The sequence below is a fragment of the Sylvia atricapilla genome, chromosome 2, assembly GCF_009819655.1.
Source record: "Sylvia atricapilla isolate bSylAtr1 chromosome 2, bSylAtr1.pri, whole genome shotgun sequence".
Classification (NCBI taxonomy): Eukaryota; Metazoa; Chordata; class Aves; order Passeriformes; family Sylviidae; genus Sylvia; species Sylvia atricapilla.
Genome location: NC_089141.1, coordinates 85,915,792 through 85,933,122, shown reverse-complemented (window position 1 = coordinate 85,933,122; position 17,331 = coordinate 85,915,792). Strand labels below are relative to the sequence as shown.

Sequence of the window (17,331 nt, the reverse complement as noted above, 5' to 3'; positions counted from 1 at the left end):
CTTCTTTTCTGAATCCCTTTGGCATACCCAGTTGTAGAAGTCTCCCATGATATTTTCTTGTTGTTCCCACTGGAGGAGGTAACTAATTTAAAGATTTTGTATATGTCCCACTAGACTGCATCAGAAAATCAAATTGCAAGCTTCCTCTGGAGTCTCCTACTTTTAATCTTTTTCTAGGAAACAAGTGTAAAAATATCCCAGGAAAAAAAAACAGTGCAAAGAACATTGTCTCAATACCAGAGCAAAAAGATATAATAAATTAATAAAAATGGTAATAAAATATTAATTTATGAAAGATAGCTCACATTTACAGTTGTGTGCCATGTCACAGTTTTGCTGTGCACTGTTCACACTTCAGTCCCCCTGACTGTTTCAGAGCCAGCTATTGCTGACTGTAGTGACAGTTCACAGTGGTCAGATGATATAGAAAACATCTCTGACAATCATGTTACCATTCCTGAGCCTGATGTCATTCCCCTGTGAAATTTCTCCTATCAGTTTACCAGTCTGAGAAATCTTTGGGATAAGCCCTTCAGGCTGCAATTTCCCAGTCTCTTAGTAGTTTTCACTGGCATGTGGTAACACATGTATTTCCAGAACTTTTTGTGGGGAGCAGCAGAAATGGAGGACTTCCACGTAATGATTGGCAGAATCCGAAGTGCTTTCTTCACTACTGGAGGCAAAGTCTCTGGCTCCTGGAAGTCCTTGAACTTTATTAATACCAGTTTGATCCTTTTATCTTCCAATGCACAGTTCACTGCTGCCTGCAATTCAAAGATGCTTGGTCCACTGACATAGGCTGGGCTCAAAATAATTATGACCCGTCTGCTTTGTTTGATAGCTGTTACAACTTCATCTGTGTATGCTGAAAGAGGAAACAGTGAGAGTTACTGCATTCTGCAAAGGAGTTTTTATCTTATCAGTTCCTCTACCAACAGCTAAAACCCAGAAATAAGGAAAGTCAAGAACAGGAATGCTGAGTAAACACATAACATCTAGAAATGTGTTTGCTATCAGAGGGTACCATAGCTGTACTTATTCAATTGAAAAACAGAACTTTCTGCTCAGGATGTGAAGCTGAGACCTCAATACACTTCAAGGGGGTCTCAAGGGACACTTGGACCTGTCTTTATTCCTCCCAGGAACAGATATACAGTGCTTTCTGATTACTGAGGTAGCACTGGCCAAAGTTGCTCCAAAAGTAACTACTTAAATATTTGAAGTCATCTTTCTGGGAAATGGAGTCTGCTTGCACAGAAATTCTTGCACAAGAAGCTTTTTCTCAGCCTAGGAGCTCACAGTGACCTCACTCCAAAGTATGTATGCATCAGGCTCAAGGACCAGACACAAAGATCAAAATATTATGAGATTTGAACATTATTTCCACTACCCAATTATATAATTTGTTGCTCTGGTGTGTAAAGGTTTTCTTGGAAAGTGAAACACAATTTTATAAAAACTGAAGATTTTCTACCATGCCCAGGCATCTTACCTCCTCCTGGAAGAATATCTCTTTCAAGAATACATAACTTGTATCCATATTTGTTTTCTAGCACATCTGGAAGAAGCTCCAGGGCAAATTTTCCCTCATTGATTAAAGCAGAGTCACTTTCGGAAGAGTTTAGTTTTGCATAGGACACAAACGCATCAAATTCCTTGCCATCTAAAATAAATAAATTTTTAAAATAATGAATTAATTACTTTATATACATGAACAAGTTTGGCTGAAGCATTCAGCTTCTTTCTTAATGCTCTGTTTCCATCTATGTCTGTTTAAGTAGGCACAACACAAACCTAAAATTATGACCTGTTTATGAATTACAGCTATCCAGTCACCAAAGACAACCTTGCTCCTCACTGTCATACAAATTTTGTAGACATATGCTGCCAAAACAAACAAGGAACCTAGAGATGCTTAGTGCAAGGTAGTTAAAAGATCTGGTCCCTTCCAGGCAAAAGCCGTGGGGTAGGGAATAATTCCCAGTCTTTTCTCTCATTTTCCCAAATGCTGATTGAAAAAAATTCCTGTGAATGGCCAATCTTCTTTTAAAATATAATGAAGCTTAAAGGAACCACGTTGTTGAATATTAGTAACTTGCAAGCGATCAGCTGTTTTCATACACTGCTGTGCTTGTAAACAGAGAGACTTGTGTAAGGAGCAAAGGCTGTCTGATCAAAGTATCAGCTCAAGTACTGACCAGTTATTGAACTTCAAGTCTCCTTAAAAGAGAGTTTGTACAGTGCAGATGAAACATAGGTAAAGAATTTTTTTTAGCTTTGATCACCCTGGTACCAATGTCCTGAGTTAGGCCCATTCTTAACAACAAGGCAAAAGCAAATCGTATCTATTTGCTGAATAAACTTTGAATTACACTTGAGGGAGAAGGAACATAAAAGAAAAGAATTTCTGGTGTAAGCAAAAGGCACAGTGGAACCAGTCCAAGTTTTCCAGTTACCTGAGGCCATTTAAGGTATCCTAAAGCTGCCAGATTTGACAGGGGAAGTACTGGAGACTGAAATGTTTTGGAATGGCAGTATGTCCTCAAGCAGCCCAAATTACATGGGACACTTATGTTCAAATAGCTGAATTGTATTACATGTCAATATGATTACTAGAAACCAGAAAGAAAATCCCCTGTGTAGAGCAGAGCACCACTGCAGGGGGGGAGGCTCTCTGGATTTTACCATATTGCCTGCACCTTCACTGCTTGGGAGCTGGGACACCTACACCCAGCACAGACACCAAAGTGCTGCGTATCATGACCTTGGGTTTAACCTCCCAGTTTCTATCCCTAGATGTAAGATCACAGACAGAAGCTGGAGTCACCAAGTTCCCACAGAATCCAGAAACACTCACATGTAAAGCAAATTCAGAAAACTAACATGGATGAGCTGGGGCTGAACACTTCAATTCAGAACCAGCACATAGCAGAAACTATGTCATCAAAGCAAAACAGAGGTGAGCAGATTAGGTTTGGAGGCCAAGAACGTGATCAGATAACACAGGTTGCATCTCTGCTCCTCCCCTCTGCTCCCAGACACACACTTCCCACCACATCCTTCTACTTGTGATAATAGAGGAAGATGATTTGCTTTGCTGGCTACATACTGTCTTTTACTGAGTTGTTTTTCTGCCAAGTTAGCCAATTTAGCCCCACAAGAGTGAATCACAAGCAGCAGGCACACAGGACTGATTCACTAATGCAAATTAAAGGTGGGCCAGTGGGTCACTAGATTGGTTTAGCTGAACTTCAATTCATCTATACCCTAAATTGAAGCTCCTTTGAAAGCAGATTTTAAATGGGAATAAATTGCGCTACAAGGCAGGTATTCCTCATTTCACCCACAGAGGTCGCCGCAATCTTATTAGACAACAACCACTAACAGACGCCTTTATATTACTATTACAATAGCAAGTTAAAAAATAAATACAAAATAAGTACCATTAGACCATTTTACAGGAAAATTACAAGCTGAGGAACTTTTGGTACTGTATTTAAGATGCTGAAAGTGTAGGAAATTAAGAGTACCTGACTTAAAGTCATGGCATACGTGTTCTATATAAATGTTAGTATCAAATCTCCTGCATTGCTTCTTTCGACATGTGGAAGAAGGCAGAAGTTTTAAGAGATACATCTGAATTGGCTAAGGAGGCAAATGAACCCCAGAGGGGTTGTGGTTTCTCTGTCCACAAGTTCCTACACAACCTAAGTTGGCTCTGCTCTGGCCAGGTGCCCCAGGTACCTTCCAGTATTGTAGGATTCAATTGTCTGATGCTGTGCTGAGAGCGACACGAGAGAGAAAACGATAGAAAGGAAGAAACAGCAAAATCAAGTCAAACTGCTTCTTTGCTGCTCTATGAGCAAGTCCTTTCAGACCTCAAATGAGTAGATATGCATCCACACGAAGTGAGAAAGACATAATCCTGCGGGTGAGAACACCTTTTCCTTGGGCAGAAAACTCACCGGGTATGCACGGTTGGTCTGCACACCCCCTACACTCCCACTCTGCAGATGATGCTGTGTGCATAAGGTACATGAGAGGCAGGGGACAGGCAGGGGACAGGGGTGGCCAAGGCAGAACCCAAAGGTGTCTTCAGGCCTTGGCAAGTCTGTCTCTGTCCTACTGACATGCAGGGGGTGCTCTAAAGGGACATTCCATAGGTCTTTAAATCACTTCATTACCAGATAGAGGGGAAATTTTTTAGTGGTTTCCCAAATTGCTTTTGCCAAATACTTTAGCGCTTGCAAAAATATTTTCCAAAAGGGCAGGTAATTTTCTGATTGTGCATGTACTTATAAGTATCTAGGTAGTTGTTTCACACTTATATAAAAAATGCATCTACAAACACAGAAACAGACTCTCAGACACCTCTATCTCAAACTGCATCAAGATGCAAGAATTTTTAGAAAAATTTTCTCAGGCACAAACTATTAGAATTTTTTCAATGAATGTAAGAAAATCGTATGTTAAGTTCTTTGAAGTAGTCATAGTGATTCCTCGTACATTTTTACACTGTCTACTGTTTCAGGGGCCTGTTTTAGCTGAGGTGGTGGGGCAATGCTGCTACAGAGGCTTGAAAAATCAAAAGCTAATCATTCAGGTACAAATGTCAAGTTACTTCCAAAGATTTTAGAAAGGAAATATGAATATTTTCCAAACATTCGTCAGTTGGTGCCCTTTATCATCTTTTTTCTCTCTTTTTTTTATTCATCTGAGAAACTTTTTGGCTCCAAATGAAAAATACAATAGACCCTGGAGTCCTTCACTTTGTTATGCAAGGTCATTTTATTCTAGTCCAAAGGTTTTGTTGAACTTTTTCAGAGAACAATTTTGAAATGTCGGAGATGCTGAATTATTCTCTGCAAATGGACTGCCAAAATTCAACTTCCTACTCTAATCTTCTATGGGTAAATTAGCAAAAAAGTCTAACTGACATTTCTGTTGGTGTTAGATATTTTTTTACACTATCTGACTTTTTTTCCATCTGCATTCACTGAGCATCTCGTAAGGTTTAATAGTCTTTGTATTGGCTGAAAGAGAACAGGGTCATTAAAAGAACTTAATTAAATTAGTAATTCATACCAGATTATCTCACATGGCAAAAGGTAGTAGAAAAACTGGAGCAAATTAATATTATACAAGATTTCTTACCTTCTGTACTGTTGTTGTGGACCAGATAACTTCGATACATAAGCACTATTTCTATCCAGTGCTGGTAAATAAAGGCAGTGCACAAAACAAATGCAAATAGAGTAGAAATGGCACTGCATAGTACATATAAGAACAACACTGCAAAAAGAAAAGAGTCTATCATAACTCTAGTTTCCAAAATAATATTGACATTTAGATAGAAAAATCAGTCCAGAAATGGGGACAAATCATCTCATAATCTTTTTTTCTTATCCCATTGGCAAAATTTAAGGGGTCAAGATTTTGTGTAACCACAAACATTCACACAGAATTTCAGTTTACCATCAGTGACCTTTTTTGCAGGGCATCTCTTTGGTGCTATGAAAAGCCAATCTATGACAGAATGCACAGAGAAAATAGTCTCTGGTACACTCAGCAATGCTGAAAATAGTCATCACCTGAGATGGAAAAGCTGCATCAGAACAGGCACAGCTGCCAGCAGTGCCCTTCTGGCAGCTTCCTGTTGCACTCCAGTGATGAACCTCCACTGTGAACTATGGTTTAACACTTTATTTTCCACGCTGATTCTGATTTGGGCCTTGAAAGGCTTGAAAGGCTGCCACATTCATATCAGTTATGGTAACATCCCAGAAACATGCATGCTAATGAGTGGGAAAATAAACAGAAATATCCTATGAAAATCAGGGAATACTGTTGCTTTCAGCAGCCTCCCTGCTTCAGTTTAGTAGATTGCCTATCAGAGATGACACTCTCCTTCCTTCCATTTACTCTCTAAATTCCACTTGGCTCACCTGCCTGCACTAAGTCCCCAGATAGCTCTGTCCTTCTGAGTAATCTTCAAAATACTGTGGCTTTCAAGACATCTGATGAGTCAGAATTTTCCCACCCAGGTTCAAGAAACTTTGGCTGCTGGCTAAAAACCAGTGTCAATGGGGAATTAATTATTAGTAGTAGAGTAAATCAAAATGTGTCTTCAGGGGTAAATAGTCACCAAATTATAGTCTTACCTCTCGGCTTTCTTTTCAGTTGGATCACAGCAGTGGCATTCCCCACTGAATTCTCAGCAAAGCATGTGAAGTTGCTTCTGAGGTCATTTTCTGTAACTTCTTTCAAAGTTGCAACATGAAGAAGTGTGTGCCCCTTCAAACCTTTTGCATCGACACTAGAGAAAAAAAAAAAAAGTGTATTTGCATGATAGCTTTGCTGTTCGTTCACACAATTTCGCAATATCCTACACACAAAAATAGAGGAGCTTGCAACTTCTTAACATTCATCTTGAACTTTTAATAGTAATGCAATATTCTGGTTTGGAACCTCCACTTGGTTTATACATGGTAAGGAAATACTAACTAACATTGTAAGAAAATACTTTGACAGGCTTGAATACTGAAGGGTTTATCCTTAATTCATGTACTCAGCAAAATATTTACCACTTGCCCTGTTTTCAATATATAGTCCTCTTTACTTCTGTAAGATTACTTGTGGTTTTCTAAGATGTAAAATGTTCACCTGGCAGAAATGCAGGGAAACGAAACTTCAAAAAGGGGCCCCAAGACAGAACTAGCTGGGGAAAAGACTGAGCAGTTCAGCCTCTTGCACAGGTGTAAAAAGCCCAAGGACACAATGGGCAAACAGAATAAGATAGATATAAGGGACAGAAGTATAGGAAATGAAGAGGTAACTGAGAAATCCCTTCAGGATTGAGTGAAGGATATGGGAAACAGATCTGTCTCTGCAATCACTCCGGAACACCCAGGGTTTCTGAGTGTAGCATTCTCCTTTGAAAGCCACAAGTTAAGCATCTCTGGGTCATTCCAAAAGGCATCTCACGTCATGCCACTGCAAAATGACAGTATCCCATGACTCTACCTCTGCTACCTCAAGATATGTAGGAGCAGTCATAGTCAGGGATTCAATCAAAGTCTGATGGAGGCGTTTACCTTGTTCATACTTCTAAAAATAAGCAGAAACTCTACTCATGAAAAAAGCTAAACATTTGTTAGCAAGAATATTCCAAACCTAAACATTCTAAAGTTAGGAAAATTCAATTTCCAATCTACCTCATGAGTGTGTGCATCTCTGTGTGTAATATCATAACTCTTTTTTTTTCCCCTATGACTCCTATTATGAACTTGATTTTAGCAGTGACAGCAGGGCTTTTGCCTCCCCCGGTGTACAGAAAGCTTATCCATAAAGTTGACTCAGGACTGTGTGGTGAAAGACACACTTGCCTGTGTTGCCTCTATTCTGTTGCTTGCCCAGCTTAAGCACTGCATAAGTGAATGAAAACAGGAAGGAAAGGGAAGTGTAATGACTATAGAGGTTGTCTCCAGGTCACAGGAAACCTTTGCCCTACATGTCCACAGCACTGTTTTGCTGATCTGATTCATTCCCCACTCAGAGTCAGCTTCCAAAGACAGATTGTGTCAACTGCTAGCAGCACAACAGAGAATGTGCTTTCAAGAACGCTTGAAAACAGGAACACTTGAAAACAACTGATGTGGGGACAGGCAAGCAGGAACCCTTCATGCTGAAGCTGTCTGTGAGCTAAAGTTTTAAGGACAGCTAAGATTATGCAGAGTTTGAGTTCTTGAGTTTATTGCCATCAATATGTGCTTCTGTATGTGAAGGTCACATGCCTGCCACTTGCTTATGGACATACACATTACTAGGTGAAAGAAAAGAGCCTTCTAAGGTTTTTTCAATAAAATATATGAAATCAAGTTGTTACAGAGGGATTTTTACAGTTGCTTGTGGTGATAGTAACTAGCCTGCTGGAGGGGATGGGGGAGGAGGTTCTCACCTTGTTTCCTGATTCAATTTCTCATTTACATTCTCTTTGTTGTTTCGTTTCCATGTCACTCTCATTGGAGAAACTGTTTCAAATCCAAACTGTACACGGCATTCCAATTCAAGTGGCTTGCCTGGAACAAATGATCACAGAAAAACCATGCCTGCAGAATATTATTCTCTTAAAGAGCCTAGAAAGCAAAGCTGGTTTGCTTTATCAAGATCTATCATTATTTATCAATACCTCATTTAAATATTTTCATTTGTTTTAGGGGAGGAATTGAAACTTACCAATTTCTACTTCGAGGATCACAATACCATTGGGATACAAAAGGTTTGGTGGATGAATAGTGTTTTTTGCTGCAATTAACAAGAATATCACTAAATATAGTCATTATCAGCACAGAAGATGAAAGAAAGTAGCTTAAAATTTAAGTTTTCGAGGTTTAGGTGGAATTTAGACACCTAAGTTCAAGAGGATGACAACAAAACTTGCAGAGATACTCAAAAACCTACTATCTCATTTACACTGAGGCATTGTCCTCTTACTTGAGCTGAGAAGCTCACCAGCTAGTCTGCACTTTAAAATTATTTAGGATTCAAAAATTAGGAACCTCCCTTGCAAAACCCCCTGAAGGGTGCAATCCTGATTCCAGTTCTCTGTAAAACCTCTTTTCCTGTCCAGTAAGCACAAACAAGAGCATATACACACCCCCTTCACAAGCACAGATACGTGTACCAACATAGCCATGTTGTATTCAAAACTCAGGCTGTCAAAGGGAACAGACAACGACAACCACAGGTTGTGTAAAAAAACCCACAGCTCTGATATTCTAGGAAAGTCTCCTATTGCAGGAAATGGTGCCACATAACACCTTTTACACCTTTTTTTTTAACCAAGCCACAGCAATGAAATATATCACAGAATCACAGAATAAGGTGAGTTGGAAGGGACCCACAAGCCTAAGTCCAACACCCAGCCCTGCACAGAACCATCCCCAAGCGTCACACACTGTGCCTGAGAGAAGTGTTCAAACACACCTTGAACTCTGTCAGGCTTGGTGCTGTGACCTCTGTCCTGAGGATCTTCTACCACCACCTGACCACCCTCTGGGTGACAAACTTTTTTCTAATATCCACCCTAAACCTCCCCTGACACAACTTCAGGCTGTTCCCTCAGGTCCTGTCACTGGTCACCACAGAAAAGAGACCAGTGCCTGCCCCTTTTCTTCCCTTCATGTGGAAGTTGGAACTGCAAGGAGGTGCCCCCTCAGTCTCCAAGGTTCTGAGGCAGTATAGATGTATATGGCACCTTTTAAGGGTTTTTCTGACTGTGCTAGGAAGTGAGGGAAAAGAACTGAGAAGGACAATGTGCCAGCTCAAATTCAGTCAGATCAGAATAAAAGCAGAGCTAGTCCAAGCCTGCCTAGAGGATATTGTGGGAATAAAGCCAGAAGGAGGAGTGAAAGAGCAAGAGGTATTTTAAGCCACCGCACAGAGCTCTCATAGCTTGGTGAGACATGGTTTTCTATCCTGATGGGATGGATACACTTTTTCCTTGAATTCTTAGAACCAAATGCTTAAAATGCCTGGGGAAAAAAGGATCACCTATTTCAGAGAAGTGCTATCCTCATTAGACCATGGAATTTCAAAGGAGTGTTTCTTCACCAGACCATAGAACCATGTTGCCTCACTTGACACATTTCCTTTGCTCCCTAAATCTTGTTCTCCCTTTCACAGAGTGCCCTACCTTCCATCAGGATGCTGAGGAATAGTCCTGTGCTGTTTTCATAGGGAAAGAGCTGTACTGCATCCATACAGTTCACAATATAGAATAGATTTGTACTTTCCTACAGGACGTACTGCTATTACTAGTGCATGTTCTAGTTGGTGTCCCAAGATGTCCTCAGAATACTTGGAAGAGGATTTTAATGATCCTGTAACTAATTCAGTGTATGGGTTTTTCAGAGCAAGACAGAAATAAACATAATAAAGAAAACATTCTTTACTTCAGGTATTTTATTCTGAGTTATTATATTACTCACCAATGACTTCTACTGTTACTGCTGTTCTCACTGTCCACTTGGTAATGTTGTCAGACAGAATGTAATCACACACATATATTCCAGCATCTTTGTCATAGGTTGGATTCAAGTAGATTTCATTCTGCTTAAGCTTTAGGCTTGGTCTGCTTTTCCTGTATTTTATCTGGTGACCATCCTAGTGAAAAGAAAAGAATATCAAAGAATTAAAGTCTTTTTTTCTTGCTGTTGTTCTTTATTAAATTGTATTTTAATATACTTGGGCAGGATTCTCATGGCAGAAGGGCTAAACCAAAGTCTTTCCACTGAAGCCCAGAAAGGGATGTATTAGGACTCTGAGGACATTTTTCAGTTATACTAAAAAATATGTGAATGACCTTGACTTTTTAAAAATTATTTAAAATTTATGGTTGATTAGAAAATATGACATCATGGAGCTATCTAAATTAAACTCCTATTACTAAAAAGCACCAAAAAGGATCACTTTTTTATGGACTAGGTATTTTTTTATTTTTTAAAGAAATCATTCTCAAAACATTTTCAAGTTATTTTATGAAATGTAAACCATGAGTTTGGATTGTCTGAGATTGAGAACTATGTCACTACTTTTAGAAGCATGAAAATGGTCTACTTTTGAAATTTATTTTGAAAAGCACCCCTATTTTTCAGCTTAATATATTCATATTCCACTTTGACCAGCAAGAATTTTCATTAAATCAAGTTCCTGAAAAAACCCAGTAATGCAAATGTGAAGAAGCTCCTTGAATTCAGTGGACTTCAGATCAAGATGTAGGTAAAGATAAACCTCATTTAAGTTTTTAAAGCAAATGCAGAGTAACTTTTACTAGATCATAATTCTACTTGATAGAATAAAATAATGTGTATAATACCAGGTAGGAAAATATACAAATGCAAATTGTAGTCATTCTCCTTTGCTCATTTATACAGGTTTGAATGTTATATTACCATCCTTAATGGTAATATATCATTATATATTATAATGATATCTAATGATATATATATATATATATTATAATAATATGTATCATCCTTAAGCACTGAGTCAGTAGTGGTTCATTGGAATAGTGTTTCATTAAAACCAGCAGTCTTGAAAAGAACAATTTGAAAGGTTATTCTTAAAATAATTTTGTGTCTAACAAAGACAGTTTTTCTTTGGTATATTGGATATTGGATATTTTCAAAATTTGAAATGTTAAAACAGAACTTAAAATGTTACATTTTAATCATGTCAGATTTTTAAAATACTTATTTTAATTCCCAATTCCTTCAATTTCTTAGCTGAAGAGAAAACATTTCTTGGCTTCTGTTTCATATAATAATATTTTGAGTGTTCCAAATTTCTTCAAAACTCTTCCTAAAATACTTGATATATATCAGTTCGAGATTCTACTTTTGGGTTGAATTTCTCAGGCTGCATTGCCTGCCAAAGAAGAGTTCAAGAGCTATGGCACATGGACATTAACTAAATCTGAAGCTCCACCTCCACTCAGCTGTTTTCAATACTCAATAAACAGAGTCTTACCTTGTACCATTTCAAATCTGGGGTTTTTGTGTGGCTGTAACATTTTGTCCCAGGACAGGTTATTGAATTTCCACGGCCAGCAAGTAGATATAGCATATTTGTGTCGTAACCTAAACATTTTGCTGCCTTCTTTGTTTGAACATCCAAAACAATTTTGAGACATGGGTTGTTTCCCCTGAGTGATGCACAAAAACCCAAGAAAACAAAAAAAAAAAAAAAAAAAAATTAATGCAAAGACCAAACCAAAACAATAATTATCCTATAGAAATAGAAAACTTTTGTTCCTTTACTCCATTACTTACGCTTTTGCTCTATTACTTACCGTGTTTTACAGATGTACACTCCAGAAGCACTGTCCCTTATTGGTTTAAACCAAAGTGCATCCCCTTGGAAAACCAGGTTTGAGCTTTCCTTTATAGCCTTCAGTGTCTCTTTATCTTTCTGATGCCAGAACCATTTCACCTTATGCTGATTTAGACGTGAGTTGTTATAAATGTTGCTAGGATCTCTATCTGGTAAAGGACATTGTAGAACAAACTCCTCACCATTAATTGCACGATACCATATTTGAGGCTCAGCATGGGAACATCCTGAAAAGGAGAACAGTAAGATATCAGTACCATCTGAAACAATGCAGAATCATGGTGAAAAAATTAAAAATAAAAATTAGCAACAGTACAAAAATAGAACCTTACCTTTCTTGTGTTTAATATTTCTTTATGTGATCAGAAGATGGAGTAATAAAAAATAGGTTTTCTTAAATATGTAATTTGCCAATGTTCTTGAAAATTTATTCAAAGGTTTCCAAAGATTTATTAGGCCTGTTTTCAAAAGCTTAATGCAAAGAGTTTTTGTGATGTGTAGAATTTTGCATGACTGCTAGCCTGCTAAACCTCAGGTCTGTAAAAAACTCTTCTCAATCTCCTCATATTAATGGAGAAGGGACTGATAAAAGCCTGAGGAAGCAGAACCTGCCCACCACACGCCTGATTTAAGGTGATTTAAGGTAAGATTGACAAATATTATTGTCTCTCTGCTTTTAAATATTTTTCCTCTTATGTTTCAGTAGCTGTCCCTAAAATTACACTTTTTTTTTTTTTTTTTTTTTTTTTTTTTTTTTTTTTTTTTTATTCTGAAAGTTGTGGTCAGCCATCCTAATGCTCCTCTTACCAGTCAGGCTTTTGTGACCTTTGAAAGTACAGCAGGATTTCACCCCAGCAGAAGGGAGGTCATGAAATCTGTTCCTCACCTGCCCACCTGGGAAACTCTTCATAGTTTCATTTTCTCTCTGCACACTAAATTGGATCAAGCTCCTCCAGATATAATGTGTGTGTGGAAGACTTCGATAAATCAGTCTCTTTCTGCTCTTGTCTTCCTTCTCCCCAGTCCCTGCCTCACTAGACCAGATGCTGCAGACCTAAGCCACAGAAGCAGTTCATTTGTTCCATGTGCACTTCAGAGGTCGTTTATCCTCTTCATCGGGGAACTGATTTTCATCAGGGAACGGATTTTTGAGTCAAATTTAGGGTAGATTGTATTAGCAATACTTCAGAAGCTTGCAGAAAGGCTATTTGTCTGACACAAGCATGGAGAAGTTCAGGAAAAACTCACAAAAGCAAGGAAAAATGAAGATCTACTTTTCTAAGTTTTCAGAAAGCACTGAACAAACACCAAACATCACTGGAGCAGATTCTTACCCGGCAAGTTAATCTCTTTAACTTCTACCCCACTGACAAAAAATGTTAGTATCCAGCACAAAGTGAGTCTTATTTTCTTTATCAGTTTTGGTTGATATTCTGATACATTTTCTTTAAGAATCATCTTGCTGTCTGTAAAAGAGGAAAACAGGGAGTTTTTGTAAATAAGAGTCCAATAAGATAGATAATCACATATTTCATTCTGTAGCTCTATAAAGCTTTGTGAACACTATTTCCTGCATATTGTGTTTTTTTAAAATAGGGTTTGCAGCACTTTTCCTGCTCACACTATTTCACAGAAATACAGGACGGATAATACCCAAGAATACGTAACAATCTCTCTAAATACACCTTGCATAGAATTGCTTACAGATATATTTCCAAGTCATACCTACAGCAATGCAGAACTCCACCTCTGGAGTGGAAATGCAGAACCTTCCTCCTTTGATAGAAGCATGTTCTCTATGATGAGAGGTAAGATACCAAATACCATCAGCCTTCAGCTAAAGCTGCCTACCAGCAACAGACTGAGACGGGCATAAATGGCACCAAAAATCCATGGAGCACTGTTGTAGCATGAAGGTCAACAGGCTCATAGTGAGTTGATTGGATTCCTTTGGGATGAAACCAAATCTGAAGATGTGCTGCAGCTGCAAATGTCGTTGGGCCCATGAGACTGGAGAACTATGCAGAGGTAAAGCCCCCAAACCATGTCCTGAGTGAGTGCACATTTGGTTTTCTCTTTCACCCAAGAGACATGTTCCTAGAGGGCTTTGTTTCCAGCCAAAATGGGCATACTTAGGATATCTGCTAGGACCAGCAACCTAAACCCCTACTCCTCCTCTGTGATGCACCTGGGTGCGCAGCATCAGGCCTCACTTTTGCATTACAGTGCTGTGCTGCACTGCCTGAACAGCTGTGGCAGAGCCCTGCTGAGCAGGATAACACCCACACCACCATAAGGGACCACCTCTGTGGGCTGCCCTCTGGAAACTGAGACTGGGAACATCCAGGGATTTGAAGCAGGTCCACAAAGCACACAGATACATCCAGACCCCTATATGACAGTACCCTGGACAAGGTGAAACCCCAAACCATATTGTTATGTTTTCCCTCTTTTACTAAGAAGTCTGATCTGCATCCCACTGCCTTGTCAGCTGCAGGCTTCTCTGTGTGCATATTCAACAGCCATGGCTTAATTTGGGTATTTAGAAAGGATGTATCCAATGCCCATTGGCATGCCTAGAGTGCCTGGTTCAGGAATAACGGGCATGTACTTTGCTGCTGTTCAATTTTCTCAGCTGCACATTTTGCAACAGACCCCTTAAGGGGTTTTTTTCTTACCTTTGGCCACAGTGTGACTCTGTGTTTACAGCACTGTCAGAGAGGCACTGAGTCAGCCCAAAGGAAAAGCAGAGAGGTTGGGCAAAGGCTAGTCCCTCATCTCTTGGCACCTCATGCAAATCAGACACTACTCATACTGGTTAGCATTAACAGAGCATCCCATGCACACTGAGCTAGAGAGAGAGCTGATGAGAACTCCCACACTGCACTTTTCCAGGCAGCTGTTTTGTGTAGAGGGGAGCACTTTGAGTCACCATTCTCTTCAGAACGTCTCTATTCCTCGCAAGTTGATGGAATGATCTATTTTTATGCTCAGAGGTCACAGGAAGTAAGTTTAGTCATTTGTCTAACCCCATTCTGGTGCTTTGTTACAGCTTGGCTGCCAACTGTCATCACCCTACATATTTTTTAAAATCATCCTGAAACTCCAAGCCTCTATGTCTGTCTGAGTAAAGTGATTTTGCTACCATCACTGGGAAAAATCTCTCCGTAAGTTTATCCAACTTCTTTATGCACTGCAAAAAGATAAATGGATCCTAACTCTCAAATCTGGGTTTATGAGACCTGTGAAGACCTTGCTTAAGGCATTCTTTGAGGCTGCATCGCTAGCCATGTTAATTCTGTATGAAACCAAGAATGGTGTTTTGAGTTATCTCATCCAAGAGCCCACATGGCAAAGGCATTCTGGTGCCAGTAGCAATCAAGACCCAATGATCTTTTGTGTGGTTGAGTGCTATAGTCCCTTGAGCAGGTGAGCAGCTGTTGCTGCTGTCAAAAGCAGAGGAGCAAGCACTGATATCTTCATTCTCATGACCAGTGACATGACTTGAGGAGACAGCATGAAGCTGTATCAGGGGAAGTTCAGGTGAAATATCAGGAAATTGTTCTTTACCCAGAGGGTAGTTGGGCAGTGGAACAGGGTCCCCAGGAAAGTGGTCACAGCACCAGCCTGACAGAGTTCAAGAAGTGCTCAAATAACATTCTCAGGCACGTAGTGTGACTCTTGGGGCATCCCAGTGCAGGGGCAGGAGTTTGACTCAATGGTCCTGATGGGTCCCTTCCAACTCAGCTCATTCTATGGTTTTATGATCTATTTCTCTGTCCTCTGCATTCGACTCTCCCTTGATCCCAGGCAAAAGGTCCAGTCTCTCCCCTGTGACAGCTCTGGTCCTTCTTGGTGACTCATTAAGCTGTTAAGCCAGGAGAAGGTATTTGAAGGGTGCCTGATCTGGTGCAAGATAAACAGTGGAAGTGTTTATTTCCCAGCTTCCCATATGTGTGCAACTGGGGACATACAGGCCACATGTAGTGAAACTACATGAAATGACTGTTTACAAAGCATTTAATAATGCCAGTGATATAATAATCAGAGTATAATCTCTTTGTTCTGCTACTTGCTGCCATACTAATGACACCTTCCTTAAGCTCCAAGAGACCACCACAAATAGGAAAGAAGTGCCAAAGGGAAGGCTGACTAGTAAATGTTACAGCTTTGGTCAACAATCCTTTTAATTTTTCTGTTGTCTACTGTCTACACCACTAGTGTTTTTGGTGAATTTTTGTTGGGTTTTGTTTGGGTTTTTTTTTGCTAACTGATAACATTTTTATTAGAGACTCTTGTAATATTTGCATTTTATAGAGTTTAAAAAGCATGGTAGGATGTGAAATTACTCATCGTCATCTTGCAAGTGTGCTTGACAGGAACAGGAAAACCCACAGCAGAAGCAGACAGAAATCACCATTCAGGTGTATTTGCACTGCAGGTGGACTCAGGTGATTCGGTGACTGAGTTTACTCAAGGATTCATTTCTATTTATCAGTACCTACCAGAGAAAGAAAGGACTCTACTCCAGGCAACTTATCTTATTATCAAAAGTCTCTCTACCTTCTCCTGCCATGTACACAGCCATATTATCATATCCTTGGTCTAGGGATTTAGGGTGCCACTTAACTGAAAATATCATATATACAAAGAAACACATCATTTCCTACGCTAAGAAAATGCAAGTGAAAAATGGAATTTGTATTATATTACCTATGCTTTAACTCCTAAAGGACTGTTGGAAGGAAAGATAAATTTCTATTTCATAGAGTTTTCCCAGTATCACAGAATAAGCTGAGTTGGAAGGGACCTATAAGGATCATCAAGTCCAACTCCCAGTCCTTTTTTGAGCTCTGTCATGACTGGTGCTATGACCACTTCCCTGGGGAGCCCCTTTCAGAGCCTATCCACAAGAGGTGAAGAACCTTTGAGATCCAGCCAAAACCTCCCCTGAAACAACTTCAGACCATTCCCCTGGGTCCTGTCACTGGTCAACACAGTGAAGAGATCAACTGTACACTGTGATGAGGTCTCCTTTCAGCCTCTTCTTCTTCAGCTTTTTACATAAAATATAAGCAAGAAAAAAAAATCAAAATCAGTTTCTTGAGAGCTGTGCCAAGTTTCATGATATCTCTGAAGTCTAGTAAAGAGTTGCATACCACAAACCTACCATCATATAATTTTGATGCTGATGAAAATCACCATCAAAGCCATCAATTCCTGTTTTGTATTCAACTTATATGGAAAGGCAAGCATAATCTGATTCTAGGACTAAGATTAGTAATAGCCACACAGGAGATGAAAAAAGCTTTACCATGTCTACAAAATGGAAAAGGATATTTAATGAAGCTACTTACTAAGACACTACAGTTTGTCTGACCAAGCAGTTAAAGCCAATTTACTTTAAAATGCACATTTGAAGGCAATAAAATGAACTCA

At 39.3% G+C, this 17,331-nt stretch overlaps 1 protein-coding gene across 1 annotated transcript; it reads right to left on the bottom strand.

The window, feature by feature from the left end:
* Positions 1–269: 269 nt before the first annotated feature.
* On the bottom strand, positions 270–13,350 carry IL18RAP (interleukin 18 receptor accessory protein). Its single transcript, XM_066339913.1, has 10 exons — positions 13,227–13,350; positions 11,852–12,119; positions 11,530–11,704; positions 9,990–10,164; positions 8,236–8,304; positions 7,958–8,078; positions 6,162–6,316; positions 5,155–5,292; positions 1,493–1,663; positions 270–865 (listed from the first exon to the last, which is right to left on the bottom strand). The coding sequence occupies exons 1-10, from the start codon at positions 13,348–13,350 to the stop codon at positions 495–497; spliced, it is 1,767 nt and encodes a 588-aa protein (XP_066196010.1). The 3' UTR covers positions 270–494.
* Between the last annotated feature and the right edge of the window lie 3,981 nt (positions 13,351–17,331).

Coding starts and splice junctions, on each gene's coding strand:
- IL18RAP (XM_066339913.1), bottom strand. CDS start 13,350: ATGATTCTTAAAGAAAATGTATCAGAATATCAACCAAAACTGATAAAG. Junction 12,120..13,226: donor TAAAGAGATTAACTTGCCGG/GTAAGAATCTGC, acceptor TCTCCTTTTCAG/GATGTTCCCATGCTGAGCCT. Junction 5,293..6,161: donor ACTGAAAAGAAAGCCGAGAG/GTAAGACTATAA, acceptor TTCTTTTTGCAG/TGTTGTTCTTATATGTACTA.